Source organism: Heptranchias perlo, chromosome 13, assembly GCF_035084215.1.
Source record: "Heptranchias perlo isolate sHepPer1 chromosome 13, sHepPer1.hap1, whole genome shotgun sequence".
In the NCBI taxonomy this organism is placed as follows: Eukaryota; Metazoa; Chordata; class Chondrichthyes; order Hexanchiformes; family Hexanchidae; genus Heptranchias; species Heptranchias perlo.
In genome coordinates this window covers 50,098,661-50,113,324 of record NC_090337.1, presented here as the reverse complement: position 1 = coordinate 50,113,324, position 14,664 = coordinate 50,098,661, and the positions used below count along the sequence as shown (strand labels likewise).

The 14,664-nt window shown below is 47.7% G+C and overlaps 1 protein-coding gene across 1 annotated transcript; it reads left to right on the top strand.

The window, feature by feature from the left end:
* Positions 1-12,466: 12,466 nt before the first annotated feature.
* Positions 12,467-14,373, top strand: LOC137331089 (G-protein coupled receptor 55-like). Its single transcript, XM_067994692.1, has one exon. It carries the CDS (start codon positions 12,467-12,469, stop codon positions 13,376-13,378), a length of 912 nt encoding a protein of 303 aa, XP_067850793.1. The 3' UTR covers positions 13,379-14,373.
* Positions 14,374-14,664: the final 291 nt, after the last annotated feature.

Below are 14,664 nucleotides of genomic sequence, written 5' to 3'. Positions count from 1 at the left end.
CAGTTTAATGATGCCTCACCCCAGGTATCATCAGATGGGGTGAGGAGGAGGGGAAGGACAGAGATCTTCCACCCGGCGGGCGGGAGGAAGCGGCCTGCCCCTGCCACCAAGAAGGCCTGGCTCGAGGTGGCAGAGGGGGTCACCTGCACCACCAACATATCGCCCACCTGCATACAGTGCAGGAGGCGCTCCAATGACCTCAGTAGATCAGCCACAGTGAGAACATGTAGTCTTTCCCCTACACTCCGTCTGCCACAACACTGCCCCCACCCCACATCTCCTTCGGCACCGCCAACACTACTCTGTCACATCACCCCTCATACCCACTCAAACCCCATCCTCATCTTACCTGCACCTACTCACCTCGCCAGTACTCACCCCGCCACTAACACGCAACCCAATCCTCATACAATCTCATGGCTCTATCCCATACTCACCCTCTCGTGCATCTCCCTCACGGCCAGCCTCACTCAACCTGCCACCACCTGTGCTGCAGCCACAGGGCATGCATCACATATGTGCAGTAGGCAGCGTAAGGCAAACGTGTCGTGAGCATGAAGGGGATGCACAAGGGTGTCTGAGGGTTTGCCATGGGTGTTACCTATATTGAATTTCAGAGCAACAAACTTCACACATTATATTGGCACCACCACTGCCATGTCTCCGCGAATCCTGTCTGTTGTGTCCAATAATGCCCGCTCCTGGGTATCACTATGAGGACCCACCACTGATGCCACCCATTGTGTTACTGCAGAGTAGGTGCAGGTGTATTTGCAGGGCTCTTCCGCGCAGGCGACTGAGAGACATCGGCGGTGTACCCGGCTGCACCCTGGAAGGATGCGGAGGAGAAGTTGTGGAGGGCAGTGGTGACTTTGGCAGCGACAGGTAAGCAGATGGTGCTGGGGCCAGCCAGGAGCAGCTCGGCATGAAAGAGCCTGCAGATCTCCGCGACTACATGTCGAGTGAATCTGCGCCTCCGTGTGCACTGCTGCTCAGAGAGGTCCGGGGAGCTGCGCCTCAGTCTGTGGACCCTGTGGCGAGGGTAGTGCCCTCTGCGACGCATCTCTCTCTGCGGTTGCCCTCCCTCCTGCTGTGCAGGTGGGTGTGCAACAGCACCATGTTGGGGGGCTCCACGTCTCTGCGGCGGACGGCGTGGACTGCGAGGCTGCTGGGGCTGGTCATGCTGTTCGTCCTCCGAGGGTGTCCACGCACCACCCATCTGGCAGGTGTTGGTCTGAGGGGTTGTGCAGGGTAGGTGGGTGGTTCCTCGGACTGGGGCTGCGGTTTCGCGTCGGTCTGTCCTCTGGCTTGGCGGGGGGTGGTGGGGGGCAGGGGTTGCCCTATGTGACGCGGTGGCCTCCTGCGTGGGTGAGGGCTCTCACCCCCCCCACCCCCGTGGAGTGCACCTTGGCAGCTGCCACAGGCTGCTGGCTGCAACACGCCTGGTTAGAGGGAGACTGTTTCCCCCAGTGTGTGAAACACTCTGCGTTGAAGGTAAAATCCCACACTTCCTGTTTTGACAGCTGATTCAGCTCATTTAATGACCTCAACAAGCAAGGTAAGTACACTCAAGTGGAACCCCGCTGGCTTTAATTGCCTGCGGGATTCCCACCAGCGGGGGCCGCGCACGCAGCCCCGCACATCATCGGGGAACCCGGAAGTGGTCGGGATCGTGGCACGATCCGGTCACGTGACTGGATATCGGGATTTTCGGGGCCCCCCGCTGGAAACCCACAGGAAACCCGACGGTAAAATCGAGCCCAATAACTTTCTGCTAGCCAGTCTCCTTTTCCTCTTGGTATTTCCGAACGTGGTTTCCATTGCACACATCATATGTCCAGTAAGATTCAATCCTGTAAGAGCAACTGGTTTGTTTAAAGAGTGGTTCCAAAGCTCACCAAGTCGTAGGCCTTTGTAATCATGTTCTTCATCCTGGCCTCCGTTTCCAATTGATGGTAACATACATTTGTATCTTTCATGTCCACTGTAGCCATTCTTGGGCTTTCAGGTTATCTTATCAAAAGATCGGGGAGTGTCTCGAGGTCTATGCTTATCTCTCCTTGCATGGTCCTGATGTCTCAGGTAGTGGCCAGGCTATCAAATGCAGTTTTCTCATTGTTCAGTATAGGCAAGGACACAAATACCTCCAAGAGAAAGCTATCAATTTATTATTCTCAACTACACTTTCCTGACTTTCACTAGATTGTACATTTATACCAGTTTGATATCTTTATTAAATCATGCCCAGGTGATTTATGTTACTCATGGAAGTACTCACACATCTTTCCCTAACCCCTTTGGTTTGGTTCCTGAAATTCATCCATAATCACTTAGGGCGATGTCCCTAGAAAAATTCCCATTTGGTGGTGTAATTTTCCTTGTTTCTATCTTATATCCTCAACCATGTCCTCTCATCCAATTTTACACATCCTATTATATTACCATTTCATCTCATTCATGAGCCATGGAGGAAGTTTACTGTCCAAAACAATATTTACAGTCTGGTCCAATATCAATACATTTTTGGATTATTTTACTTAAATACTTCTTGGACCACTTTTCATTTCCCAAAATATCCCATTACATTATGCCTGAGTCCATTCCATCATTTCAAAATTATCCTAATTCCAAAGAGCAGTATTGTTAAACTGACAGGACTTGTCAATGTCCAATTTTATATCGTCCCCAAAAAATTTCTTCCTTGATACACAGTATTGGGCAAGAACCACCTAGACTCGACTCCTTTTATTTTAAAATCTAATTTGATTATTCCCTTAAACTACAGGTAAATTTTCCTTTCAAGTGCTTGAACAGCAACTCATATCAATTTACTTTATCAATTCCCATTTCAGAAACAAATTTTGCCCAATCTTGGTGGTTTTACGGTGGAGACAGAAGTGCTTGTAATTACCTTTGAATGTAACTCCCATATCTCCCACCCTTGAGCACGTTGTCTTGAAATACGATAAATAACCCTGAATGGGTTAAAGCCGAGCCTTTGAGAGGCAAAGTCTCAGTCCAAATCATCACCACGCTGTGACATTGGATATTTGCCGATGTCTGCAGATAAGGTCTTAAATTCTTCACACCACTGGACCGTTTCCTGTACCAACACTTCTCCAGATAAGGTTGCTGTTTAACTTTGTGAAGCCACTGTATGTCAAAGAATTAATCTTGGTAACCCTGCATCATCACTTATGCAGTCCTGAAAACCATAGTTTCCTGTGTAAAAGAAAAGAATAACACAAAATCCATTGTGGCTTTTCTTGAGAGTCCAATAGGCTAATTTGTCAATTCATGATTTCCTTCTGTCACCGTGGTGAAATATCCACTTAAATTAAGAAACTTAAAAATCTTATACGCTTAAGTAAAGCATTGCGCCAGAAGAACCTGGGAGAGCCTATCTCCCAAGTTTTCTCTCTCTTTCTCATTAAGGGATAATAAAATTGCTTATGAGGCAGCAGATTAACATGCTTGAAAGTTCAGAAGATGGGGAGAAGTCAATCACAATAGCAGGTATTTTTAGCTGTAATGTCATTAAAACAAAAATGCTTTAAAGAAATTCAATTTGATCTTTTTCCAAGAAGACTTCGTACTTTTATGACAGTGATAACTTGCACAAAGATTCTAATGCAATTAAACTCTGGATAATAAGTTTCAGCTCCTCTAACTTCCAATTTTCAACACATGAGCCATGTAGGCACAAAAGATTCACCAATTTTTATCCATTCTTAGTCATTGAAAATCCATTAAAAACAGTAGAAATCAATTGTATTTCCTTCTATCAACTTTAAACATTCTATGAAACAATCCTGCATTACAATCTAACCAGTCCAGATCATTATCACAGTGATAGCAGAGATCCTCTAACCATTTTTTTTCTTCTCCATGGCCACTTTGGTTTGACCACCATCAATCACAAGATCAGCTTTCACATTTCAGTATACCATAAAACATGATTAAACAAATAAAGTTACTTCAAAATGGCCTAATATTTCAACACATCAATTCACGTTCACCGATGCTCACACAACTTAAACTTCAAATCACTCGACATTTACTTCAAATTATTAAACTTTTAAGAAATTCAAAATGCCAATTTTTATGTGATATTCTTATGTCCGAATTAGAGACTGTCACACAAATAACCAGAATTTTATGTGGCCACAATAAAAGGCTGTTTTTCACAATTCAATAAGTTAGTTAACCTCAATAACTCCAATTTTAATTCAGCAATATCAAAATTAAACACAAGACAAAACAAATAAAATTATCAATATAGCACGTGCTTATTAAAACTCAATAAATGACATCATCTTCTTCAGGCGTGCCTTTCCAAAAAATGTAAAAATACTGGAAATATCTGTTTTCACAGCTAAATAAAATCTTTGTAACACTACATAAAAGAGTAAAACACACAACAAGCACTAGAAAGGGGTCATTGCCTGCATCAGTGAAAAGAAAGCACTCACAATGAGATCAGGCTTTTTAAAGAGACAAAAGAACACACTGAAAACAAAAGAACACATTCTGTAGCTTGTGATCCTCTCCCTTTCTCCTTCTTGATTCCATCATAGAACGCCATTCTGTACTGACTCAAAGTCAGTCTGTGTGCTCATCCAAGCCTGGTGTGGTGACAGTCCCTCCATCTTTCTTTTTGTTCTTCTTTCTTCCTTATCTTTCAACCTACCCTTCTGAATTTCAACTTCCTCTCTCAACCTCCCTAACTCTTGTGGCTGAAATAACAAGACTACCATTTTCCAATCCTCTTCATTAATTTTCTTCTCCTTTACCAGTTTCTTTGGAGTCAAGTTGAATCATTCTGACAAACTGCTGTCCCTGTGGCAGGACCTGACATATATTGATATCTGTTTTCTTTAAACGAGGTCCCAGGGCTGACCTATTTGATCGGTTCATCAGTTTAGGAAGGAAACCTTAGAGGATCAGCCATGATCATATTGAATGGCGGAGCAGGCTCGAAGGGCCGAATGGCCCACTCCTGCTCCTATTTTCTATGTTTCTATGTTTCTTCATCTTAGTCTCCACCTCACAGAAAGTCTGACAGATTTTAACTAATACAGCACAAGTTCCTATGTTCTCTGGGATGTACTTTGCGTCTGATTTTTACATAATTCCTTTACCGCCTCTGTCTGCTGTGAAAGGACTCATGTTTAACTCCTCGTCCTCCTGCACAATTTCTTTCCTGTTTCTCTTGCTTCAATCATCCACTCTATTGCCTTTTGACACAAGTCCCCTTCAGGACTGGTCAAAAACTTTACTAAATCTGTTAAGCAAACTTCTTATCGTGGGCTCTCTCAATATTGGTTGAGCTAGCCATCTGTTCACCCTGATGTGCACAGAGATGCACAGCATAGACCAACAACTGTCTACCCTTCTCCATTTTAATCTTTTTCTCATCCACTTGTTTCTCGATATAATCATAGACAGTAATTCCGCTATGTCTAGTTCCTCTAGTTTCTTTAATAATGCCTTCCCTATCTCCGTAGAGTTGGCCATTATGGAACACGTTGACTACTGGCAGATAACACAAGTTGCCTGAACGCCTCTAAGGTTTCCTTCCCAAACTGATGTACCAATCAAATGGGTCAGCCCTGGGACCTCGTTTAAAGAAAACAAATATCACTATGGGCCCGATATTACCAGGGCGGCGGGTTCACGGCGGGTGGGGGGGCGATTGGGCACGTGGGTAACGCGCCCGGTGAAAACAGTCTGCCCAAACGCAATCGCAGGCTAATTGGATCCACTTACCTGGTCTTCCGGGTTCCCCGCTGCTAATCTGCGCGGCGGGCGGACTGCGCATGCGCAGTAAGGTCTGTCAGCTGGAGGAGCTCTATTTAAAGGGGAAGTCCTCCACTGACTGATGCTGCGAGAAATAGGAAAAATTACAGCATGGAGCAGCCCAGGGGGAAGGTTGCTCCCAGTTTTAATGATGCCTCACTCCAGGTATCATTGGATGGGGTGAGGAGGAGGGGGAGGACAGAGATCTTCCCCCCGGCGGGCGGGAGGAAGCGGCCTGCCTCTGCCACCAAGAAGGCCTGGCTCAAGGTGGCAGAGGAGGTCACCTGCACTACCAACATATCGCCCACCTGCATACAGTGCAGGAGGCGATGCAATGACCTAAGTAGGTCAGCCAAAGTGAGTACACTTACTCATTCCCCTACACTCCATCTGCCACATCACCGCCCCCACCCCACATCTCCTACTGCACTGCTAACACTACTCTGTCACATCACCCCTCACACCCACTCAAACCTCATCCTCATCTTACCTGCACTTACTTACCTCGCTAGTACTCATCCCGCCACTACCACTCAACCCAATCCTCATACAATCTCATGGCTCCATCTCATACTCACCCTCTCACGCATCTCTTTCACGGTCAGCCTCACTCAACCTGCCACTACCTGTGCTGCAGCCACAGGGCATGCATCACATATGTGCATTAGGCAGCGTAAGGCAAATGTGTCGTGAGCATGAAGGGGATGCACAAGGGTGTTTGAGGGTTTGTTATGGTTTTTCCTTATATTTAATTTCTGAGCAACTCACATTACATATTATATTGGCAGCACAACTGCCACGTCTTTGCGAATCTTGTCTGGTTTGTGCAATAATGCCCTTTCCTGAGGATCACAATGAAGACCCACAACTGATGCCACCCATGGGGCTCGAATTTAGCAGGCCTGCGGGTTCCGAGCGGGTGGTCCTCCGGGAGCGTCGAAAACGCGGACGGCTAATCGTGTGCGTCCCCCACGCGATCGCGGGATAATTGGACCGATTAAGCCCTGCTTCCGGGTTCTCCGCTCCCCAGCTGCGTGCCGGCCGGCTGCGCATGCGCAGTACCGTCGACGCGATGTAGGAGCTCCACTTAAAGGGGCAGTCTCCCAAAGCCCCTCCTGCTGCAATCAAGAGGTTTGAGACGATGGCTCAGCCAAGGGGAAAGGCTGCGCCCCGTTTTTCAGACCTAGCACTGCAGCTGATGCTGGAGGGCGTGAGGAGGAGGAGGGAAACGCTCTTCCCAGAAGATGGACGCAAGTTCCCTGCCGCTGCCACCAGGAAGGCATGGGCAGAGGTGGCGGCGGAGGTGAGCAGCAGGGGCAACACCCCAAGGACTTGGGAGCAGTGCCGCAAGCGCTTCAATGACCTGACTAGGTCTGGCAAGGTGAGTACACCAACGCACCCTCCCACATCCCGTCCCCACCATCACGCCAAACAGATCACAACCCCTCCTGCACAGCCACCACAGCGCTCCCGCAGCAATCCTCACAGCCACTCATTCACCATCCTCGCCGTGCACGCAAGTACCCACCGTCCCTGACCCCACCCGAACACTACCACACACCCCAAACCCCATGCAATGGGATGGGCACGTGGCCCACGCATCCTCCCATCCATCTGCGCCACGCTCAACCCAACCACACCGATGCTCGATGCGTCTCACGATGCAATACGCACCCACTCACACATCTGTGTTTTGCCTTCACAGGAGAAGAGAAGCAAGAACAATCGCGAAAGGGCACGCACCGGAGGTGGCCCGCCGCAAGTGGTGGAGCTCACCGACGCCGAGGTGGAGGCGCTCGACCTCGCCCGCACGCGACATTGCCTGTCGGTGGCTGATGGCGAGTGTGTCGCTGCCGAAACAGCTGGTAAAGGAAAGCTGACACTCAACACCCATGATCGCGAGTGACCGTATCATCACCTGCCATCAGGCGCACTGTCAAGTTGGTCCACATGCCTCAAAGTGCCCTCTGTTCTCTTGCAGGTCCGTCTGTGTGTGAAGCGCTCGAGGAGGGCGATTCCTCAGAGGACATGGCGGTCTCTGAGAGTGCATCGTCACATCAGAACCAACCATCCACCAGCGCAGAGACACGCACCTCGGTGGGTCCCCCTCGCCAACTAGTTGGGGTAGCACTTGGTGAGTCACCGCGCACGAGTGAGCATGAGCAGACCCTGGTGGCAGGGGCAGCCGCGGAGGGTCCGCGACGGAGGGAGCACTCATCTCCAGGCTCTGCTCAGCCGGACCCAGATGCTGAACCCAGGGGGCCACCAGTGAAAAGGAGAGTCGTCGAGGGGCACCAGCTAATTGCTGAGGTACTGGGAGAGGTGCCGCGCGCATTGTCCACAATAGCGCAGGCGATGGAGGAGTCCAACTCCTGCATGCGGGCATTGGTGGCGCAGGCACAGGAGGGTACCGGCGACACAGTGTCGCGGGTAGGTGCGGGACTGTCTGCGGTGGAGGACAGGCTGGCCTCCTTCGAGCGTCACGCACAGCTCCAGATCGAGTCCTTGCAGGCCCTGACAACGTCTGTACGGATTCAGGGTGAGCAACATTCCGCCGCCATCAACAGGCTGACGGATACACTAGGGGTGGCCTTGCAAGGCCTCACACATGCCATCCAAACTGCCGTCCAGCAGGGTGGAAGGGGTGATGTGGGCCGAGGCCAAGAGAGGGATGATGGTGACCGGGGACATGGAAGCGGGGACGCTTCTCAAGGCGCCCCCACGTCCCACCCGTTGCCCACCTCTCAACCAGTACCCACAATGGTGCCTCCTCTCCAGGTGGCCGAGTCTGCCCCTGCCCCGGTGCAGGAGGAGCAGTCTGTGGAGGTGCCCTCACGGGCACCGAAACCCAGGGGCCGTCCGCCAAAAGCATCTACCCGGTCAAGGCGAGAACACGAGCAACCTGCCACTACCTCTGCTGGAGCCACAGGGGTAGCACCACGTAGGGGTACCCGTAAAAGAAATGCAAAGGCGTTATAATCACAAAGGGAATACACCAGGGTGTCTATTAATTTGTACATTTTTTTTTTATATAATGTCACATTGGAGATATTAAATACTATATTCTCACCACTCCTGCCACCTCTCGTCCATTCTTCCGCGGCCTGTGCAATAGGTGCGTTCCGTGGAGGCCATCATGACGGCGAACACCTGCTGCCACCCATTGGGCACACTGCTGTGGGTGCAGGATTACTGGCAACAGTCTTCAGTGGAGGGGGCTGGTATGGCCGCTCGCATGTGCAGGTGAGGAGATGCGAGCGCCTCGCAGTGTCTGACTCTAGGAGAACCGTTGACGTATGAGTGCCTCCCTGGCCCGGCGACCATCCCGGTGAGTCGTGGTTCGGCGCATGGGTCGTCCACTATCCTCTGGCGCGTCCTCCTCCTCCGCCTCCTCCTCCTCCTCCTCCTCGCCCTCGCCTTCCTCAATGTGGGTGGCGGGTGTGGATGGGGCCTCCTCCAGCGGCAACCCTCTCTGTTGGGCCATGTTGTGCAGGGCACAGCAGACAACTATGATTCGTCCCACTCTGAATGGTGTGTATTGCAGCGCTCCCCCAGAACGATCAAGGCACCTGAAGCGCATCTTGAGAAGCCCTATGGTCTGCTCAATTGTAGACCTGGTAGCAGTGTGGCTGTCATTGTACCGACGCTCCGGCTCGGTGATGGGGTTCCTCAGAGGTGTCATGAGCCACGTGTGTAGGGGATACCCCTTGTCGCCGAGGAGCCAGCCGTTGCCGGCGTTGGGTGCCTGCAGGATGGGCGGGACGGCGGACTCCCTGAGGACGAAGGCATCATGGCAGCTGCCGGGGTATCTGGCGCACACGTGTAGGAATCTCTGGCGGTGGTCACAGATGAGCTGGGCGTTCATGGAGTGATACCCCTTCCTGTTGATGAACAGCCCTGGCTCATGCGGAGGTGCCCGTATTGCGATGTGGGTGCAGTCGATTACACCCTGCACCCGTGGGAAGCCGGCCATGGCATGGAATCCAACCGCCCTCTCCATCTGGCTGCGCTCGTCCATGGCGAAGTTGATGTAGTGCGAGGCCCTGCGGAACAACCCATCGGTGACCTGCCTTATGCACTTGTGTGCAGAGGACTGACAGACCCCAGTGATGTCCCCGGTGGCACCCTGGAAGGAACCGGATGCGAAGAAGTTGAGGGCAGTGGTGACTTTGACGGCGACAGGCAAGAAGATGCTGCTTGGTCCATCAGGGAGCAGCTCGTCGTTAAGGAGGCTGCAGATGTCGGCGACTACCTGGCGATTGACTCTGAGCCGACGTATGCACTGCTCCTCGGAGAGGTCCATGAAGCTGAGCCTCGCTCTGTACACCCTGTGCGGAGGGTAGTGCCTCCTGCGACGCATCTCTCTCTGCGGTTGCCCTCCCTCCTGCTGTGCAGCTGGATGTGTCACAGCACTGTGTTGTGGAGCTCCACGTGACAGAGGTGGATGGCGTGGCCGGCGAGGCTGGTGATGCTGTTCGCCCTCCCAGGAGGTCATGGCTGCAGCTACGGCGGCCCCCATCCGGAAGATGTACATCTGAGGGGGTCCGCAAGGTAGGTAAATGTGTCTGGACACCAGGGTAAGTGTGCAAGTTGGTGAATTTTATTGTTAGGAGGAAGGTGGTGGAGGCTAAACTTTGTCCAAAGTGACAGAGTGGCCTCCTGCAATGACTGAGGGTCTCCCCCCCCCCACCTGTCAAATGGACCTTTGCAGCTGCCACAGGCTGATGGCTGCAACACGTCCATTTGAACTGGGAGTGTTTCCCCCAGTATGGGAAACAGTCCCAGTTGTTTGTAAAATCCCAACCCTCCTGAAATATCTCCTTAATCAGGTCTGTAAATGACCTGAAATACATAAATAAATAGCTTAAGTGGCACCCCGTCGGCTTTAATTGCTTTAAGTGGGTGGGTTGGAGCCGGGCTCCCGACCCGCCCCGGGAATCCCCGATTTTCGGAGCCCCCCCGCCAGGAATGCACCCCAAGTCCTGCCACAAGGTCGCCAGTTTTGTCAGAATGATTCGACTTGATTCCAATTGGATATAGTGATACTTTATTAACTTCACACAAGGATCAATGCATGCAAGTGTTTAAGCAGTGGTTAGCAGTACAGAACAAGACTTATATTACCGTTCCGTTCTGAGTAGAATGTGTATCTGCTTCTCGCTTCTACTTTTTTTCTCCTCTGCCCTGAGTCTGAATAGGGGCTGGCTACTTATACACTGAGTTAACCCCTGGCCCTCCTTTTCACTGCAGCAAATTTAAGCCACTTATAGATGGTTCCCTTATCAGCACTTTTAAGGGCCCATCAATTGTTCTTCCTTGATTCTGGAATGTAATTGCTTAGAGACATGTTTGGACATACAGGCCCATCTTTTGTTTCACTGTTTTTGCCTCACATGTTTGTGTGTTTTTAACCACGAGTATTCTCATCCATAACCCTGTTAAGTCTAACCCTTTGAATTCCTCATACATTTGTGTGAAAACTATATTCGTTTACAAGTTGCAAGGATTTGCCAGGGGAAAAGTATCCAAAAATGCAAGGAAAGAACTACTCAGAGATGATGGGAACTGTCGCAGAAAGCATCCTGCAGCATAATGGGTATTCATAATGAAGTCATGATGGGCACTCCTAGCTTGGTGCACCTAGTGAAATTTTAAATTTTGCAGCACTGTAGCCATGGCTGTTGAGTAATGTTATTTGCATTTAATGTTATAGGCTATCTCCTGCCACACAGCCTGAGCCAGTCATCCCTGATATCTGGCCACCATCTGATCTCCTTTGTCTTTTGGAAAACCGTGAAGCAGAGCAACCTCTTTGACTAATTGTCAATATTCCATTAAATTTCACTGCGTTAATGATTATGCCTTACACACAGCAATTTTCCACCCACGAATGGGTCAACTGCCAATGCTTGTGGCTCACCCAAACTGTGTAAATAAGGCACGTGTCAATGTCCTGTTGCCTGGTTTATGCCCCAAAAAAGGCCCAATGTGCATATTAGGATTATAGTCAGTTACTTTCAAATGAGGTGATTGCTATTGTACAAGTAAATGCACTTTACGCACACCAAGATCCCATAAACCACATTGAGCTAAATCACTATTTAATCTATTTTTGATTGCGTTGATTGGTGAAGGCCAAGTCAGTGGGTGAACTGCCAATTATTTTTCAAATGTTGCTATGCGATCTTTAACATCCACCTGACTACTTTGCAACTGGAAAATGTCTATTTAAGAGCTCTTAAATAAAGTGTTCGCCTAACCATAAGAGAACAACGCACAGGAATTATAGAAAGTCCTTTTCATACATTCCTTCGCTGTTAATTGGCTTCAGATTCTGTAATGGATTATTTTCCATGAGATATTTTAAGATACAGTGATGATGTCAGTCATTTTTTCTGACATGCATGTAATACAGGATGTGGCTGGTGCTATAAACAGGTGTCAAAAGAAGGTTCAAAGAAAACGACTGCAGATCTTGGTAAGCACGAATAGCAAGTATATCTTTACTATAAGGATATAGTTTCAGATTTAATTTCATGACATTTATATTTCTCAAATTGTGAGGGCGATAAAAAAAATACAGCAAATTTAAGTGCAAAATAAGAATGTAGTATACTTAGTCGGATACAATATGCACAACCAACTGCTTCTACTTTTTTCAGCAAATATGTGCAATTTGAGCAACACAACAAACTTGGAATTCGTGAAGACGTTTCAGTATGTATCACATATACCAACTTTCATCCTGGGACTGATCATTAATTTAGTTGCGCTCTGGATCCTGTGCTTTAGATTAAAGAAGTGGACAGAATCTACGATCTACATGACAAACCTAATTTTTTCGGACATATTTCTGCTTTTCTCTCTGCCTTTCAAAATCCATGCCTACCGAGTCGGTGGAAAGTGGCATTTGGGCCCAGGGTTCTGTGCATTTGTGGAGTCCCTGTACTTTGTGAATACTTACGGGACCATCCTGTTAATAATGCTGATATCTCTGGATCGGTACATTGCTATCAAACATCCTTTCCTGGCAAGAACCCTCAGATCTCCAAGGAAAGCCACCCTCGCTTGCACTGTGGTGTGGGTTTGTGTCTGGTCTGCAAGCATTCCAAATTACATCCAAATTGACAGTAATCTGCCAAATGAAGCGTGCTTCACAAATTTTTCAGAATTTTGGGAAAAGGGCATAATTCCCTTGTGTATGGAAACCATATTTTTAATTTCTGCAGTTACTGTGATTTTCTGTAGTATTCAGATAATCGGAACTTTGCAAAGAGTGGAAGAAGAGAGAGAAGATATGAACATGAGAACGTCAATGAATGTTATCTCTTCAAATCTGGTAATCTTCCTTCTCTGCTTTACACCATATCATGTAGCCATGCTGCTGTACCTTTTAGTAAGACAATGCTATATAGCAAATGATTACTTGGCACCTCTGCGCATCTTTCTCCAGATCTCTCAGTGTTTGGCGACCATAAACTGTTGCCTGGATGCAATGTACTACTATTTGTTCATTAAGGAGTTCTGGAAATCAAAGGTCAAGAGTACAGAGGAAACTGTTTCAACCCATACTAGTTGACTTGCAGAATTCATTTTGCATTATTGGCCTCGGTCACATGAACTTACAAACAAATTGCCGACCTACCTATAGTTGTTACATGAAGAATAATGGATAATAAAAGATTCTCAAGTTATGGGGTTTATTCTTTTAACCTATATTGATGCCTTAGTGCAGATAATGCTGAAGTTGTACTAGCAAGAGTGATGAGCTTAAACAAGAAGGAATTCATTTTCTGTGAATCTTGGACCAATAGCATGGTACCAATAAGCCTCGAGTCCAGATTATCAGTCATGTGTGCCTCCCCCTAATTCACGTACATTAGAAGTGTAGGTATGTTATTTAGAAAATTAATTGAAAGAAAGCCGTTTAAGTGTCCTAGATCTTTGTTTATTTGAATTACATTTTTAAAGTGATTCATATAAGTGAATGTATTGGTGTGGTTGGTCAAGTCAGCTGAAGTGGTGCTTACTGTTAAGCTTAAGATATTTAACGTCAGTCACCATTCATCTAAAGTGGTCTTAGAAAGTTCCTGGAAAGGTTAAGATCAACTTGAAAGTAGCTAATGTAAAGTATATGCCTACAGCTAATTCAGTGGCATAAGTTTTGAATTACAGAGAGAAAAGGTGATGGTATGAGAAGGTTAGCAAATGGTTAAGATGAGGAGACCATCAATAAACTACAATACAATACTATAGATAGCAATTTATCTCAAAGGAGTCCCACAAGTGAAAATAGAGCATTGCAGAGGAAGGCAGAACATTGAGATATAGCCAGGCTGCTGCCTGAGGAGGGAATTTGCATATTGTTGTGATACTATCACCTAGAGAGACTTGACCTACTGGTTCCATCATTAGTATAGATTGTGGATTTAATTTTGACATCAAATACTACTCTGTTATACTTTTATCAAGTGAACTCAACTAATGCTGAGTACAGTAATACTTATAATTATGTTTATTATCGAGCTTATGTTATCAAATTATATCCACTACCTTTATTGTAATAACCAATACTGACCCTTAGAATAATACTATTGATGTATAGTTGATGTAATCAAATAAAGTGATATTAGAGATACCCTTGTATGCCCACCTGAGTCCTTGTTACCTCTTGCAGTTGAGTTAAGTTGCACTTTATTTGGTGTTGTACCTTAGTCTTGTTGGTGACAGACCGGGCGTAATCAATATTTTTCAACAACAACTTGCATTTATATAGCCCCTTTAATGTACTAAAACTTCCCAAGGTGCCTCACAAATGCAAATTAGGTTATGTAGGACAGTTCAAAGCAAGCTAATTTAAGACCT

Coding starts and splice junctions, on each gene's coding strand:
- LOC137331089 (XM_067994692.1), top strand. CDS start 12,467: ATGTGCAATTTGAGCAACACAACAAACTTGGAATTCGTGAAGACGTTT.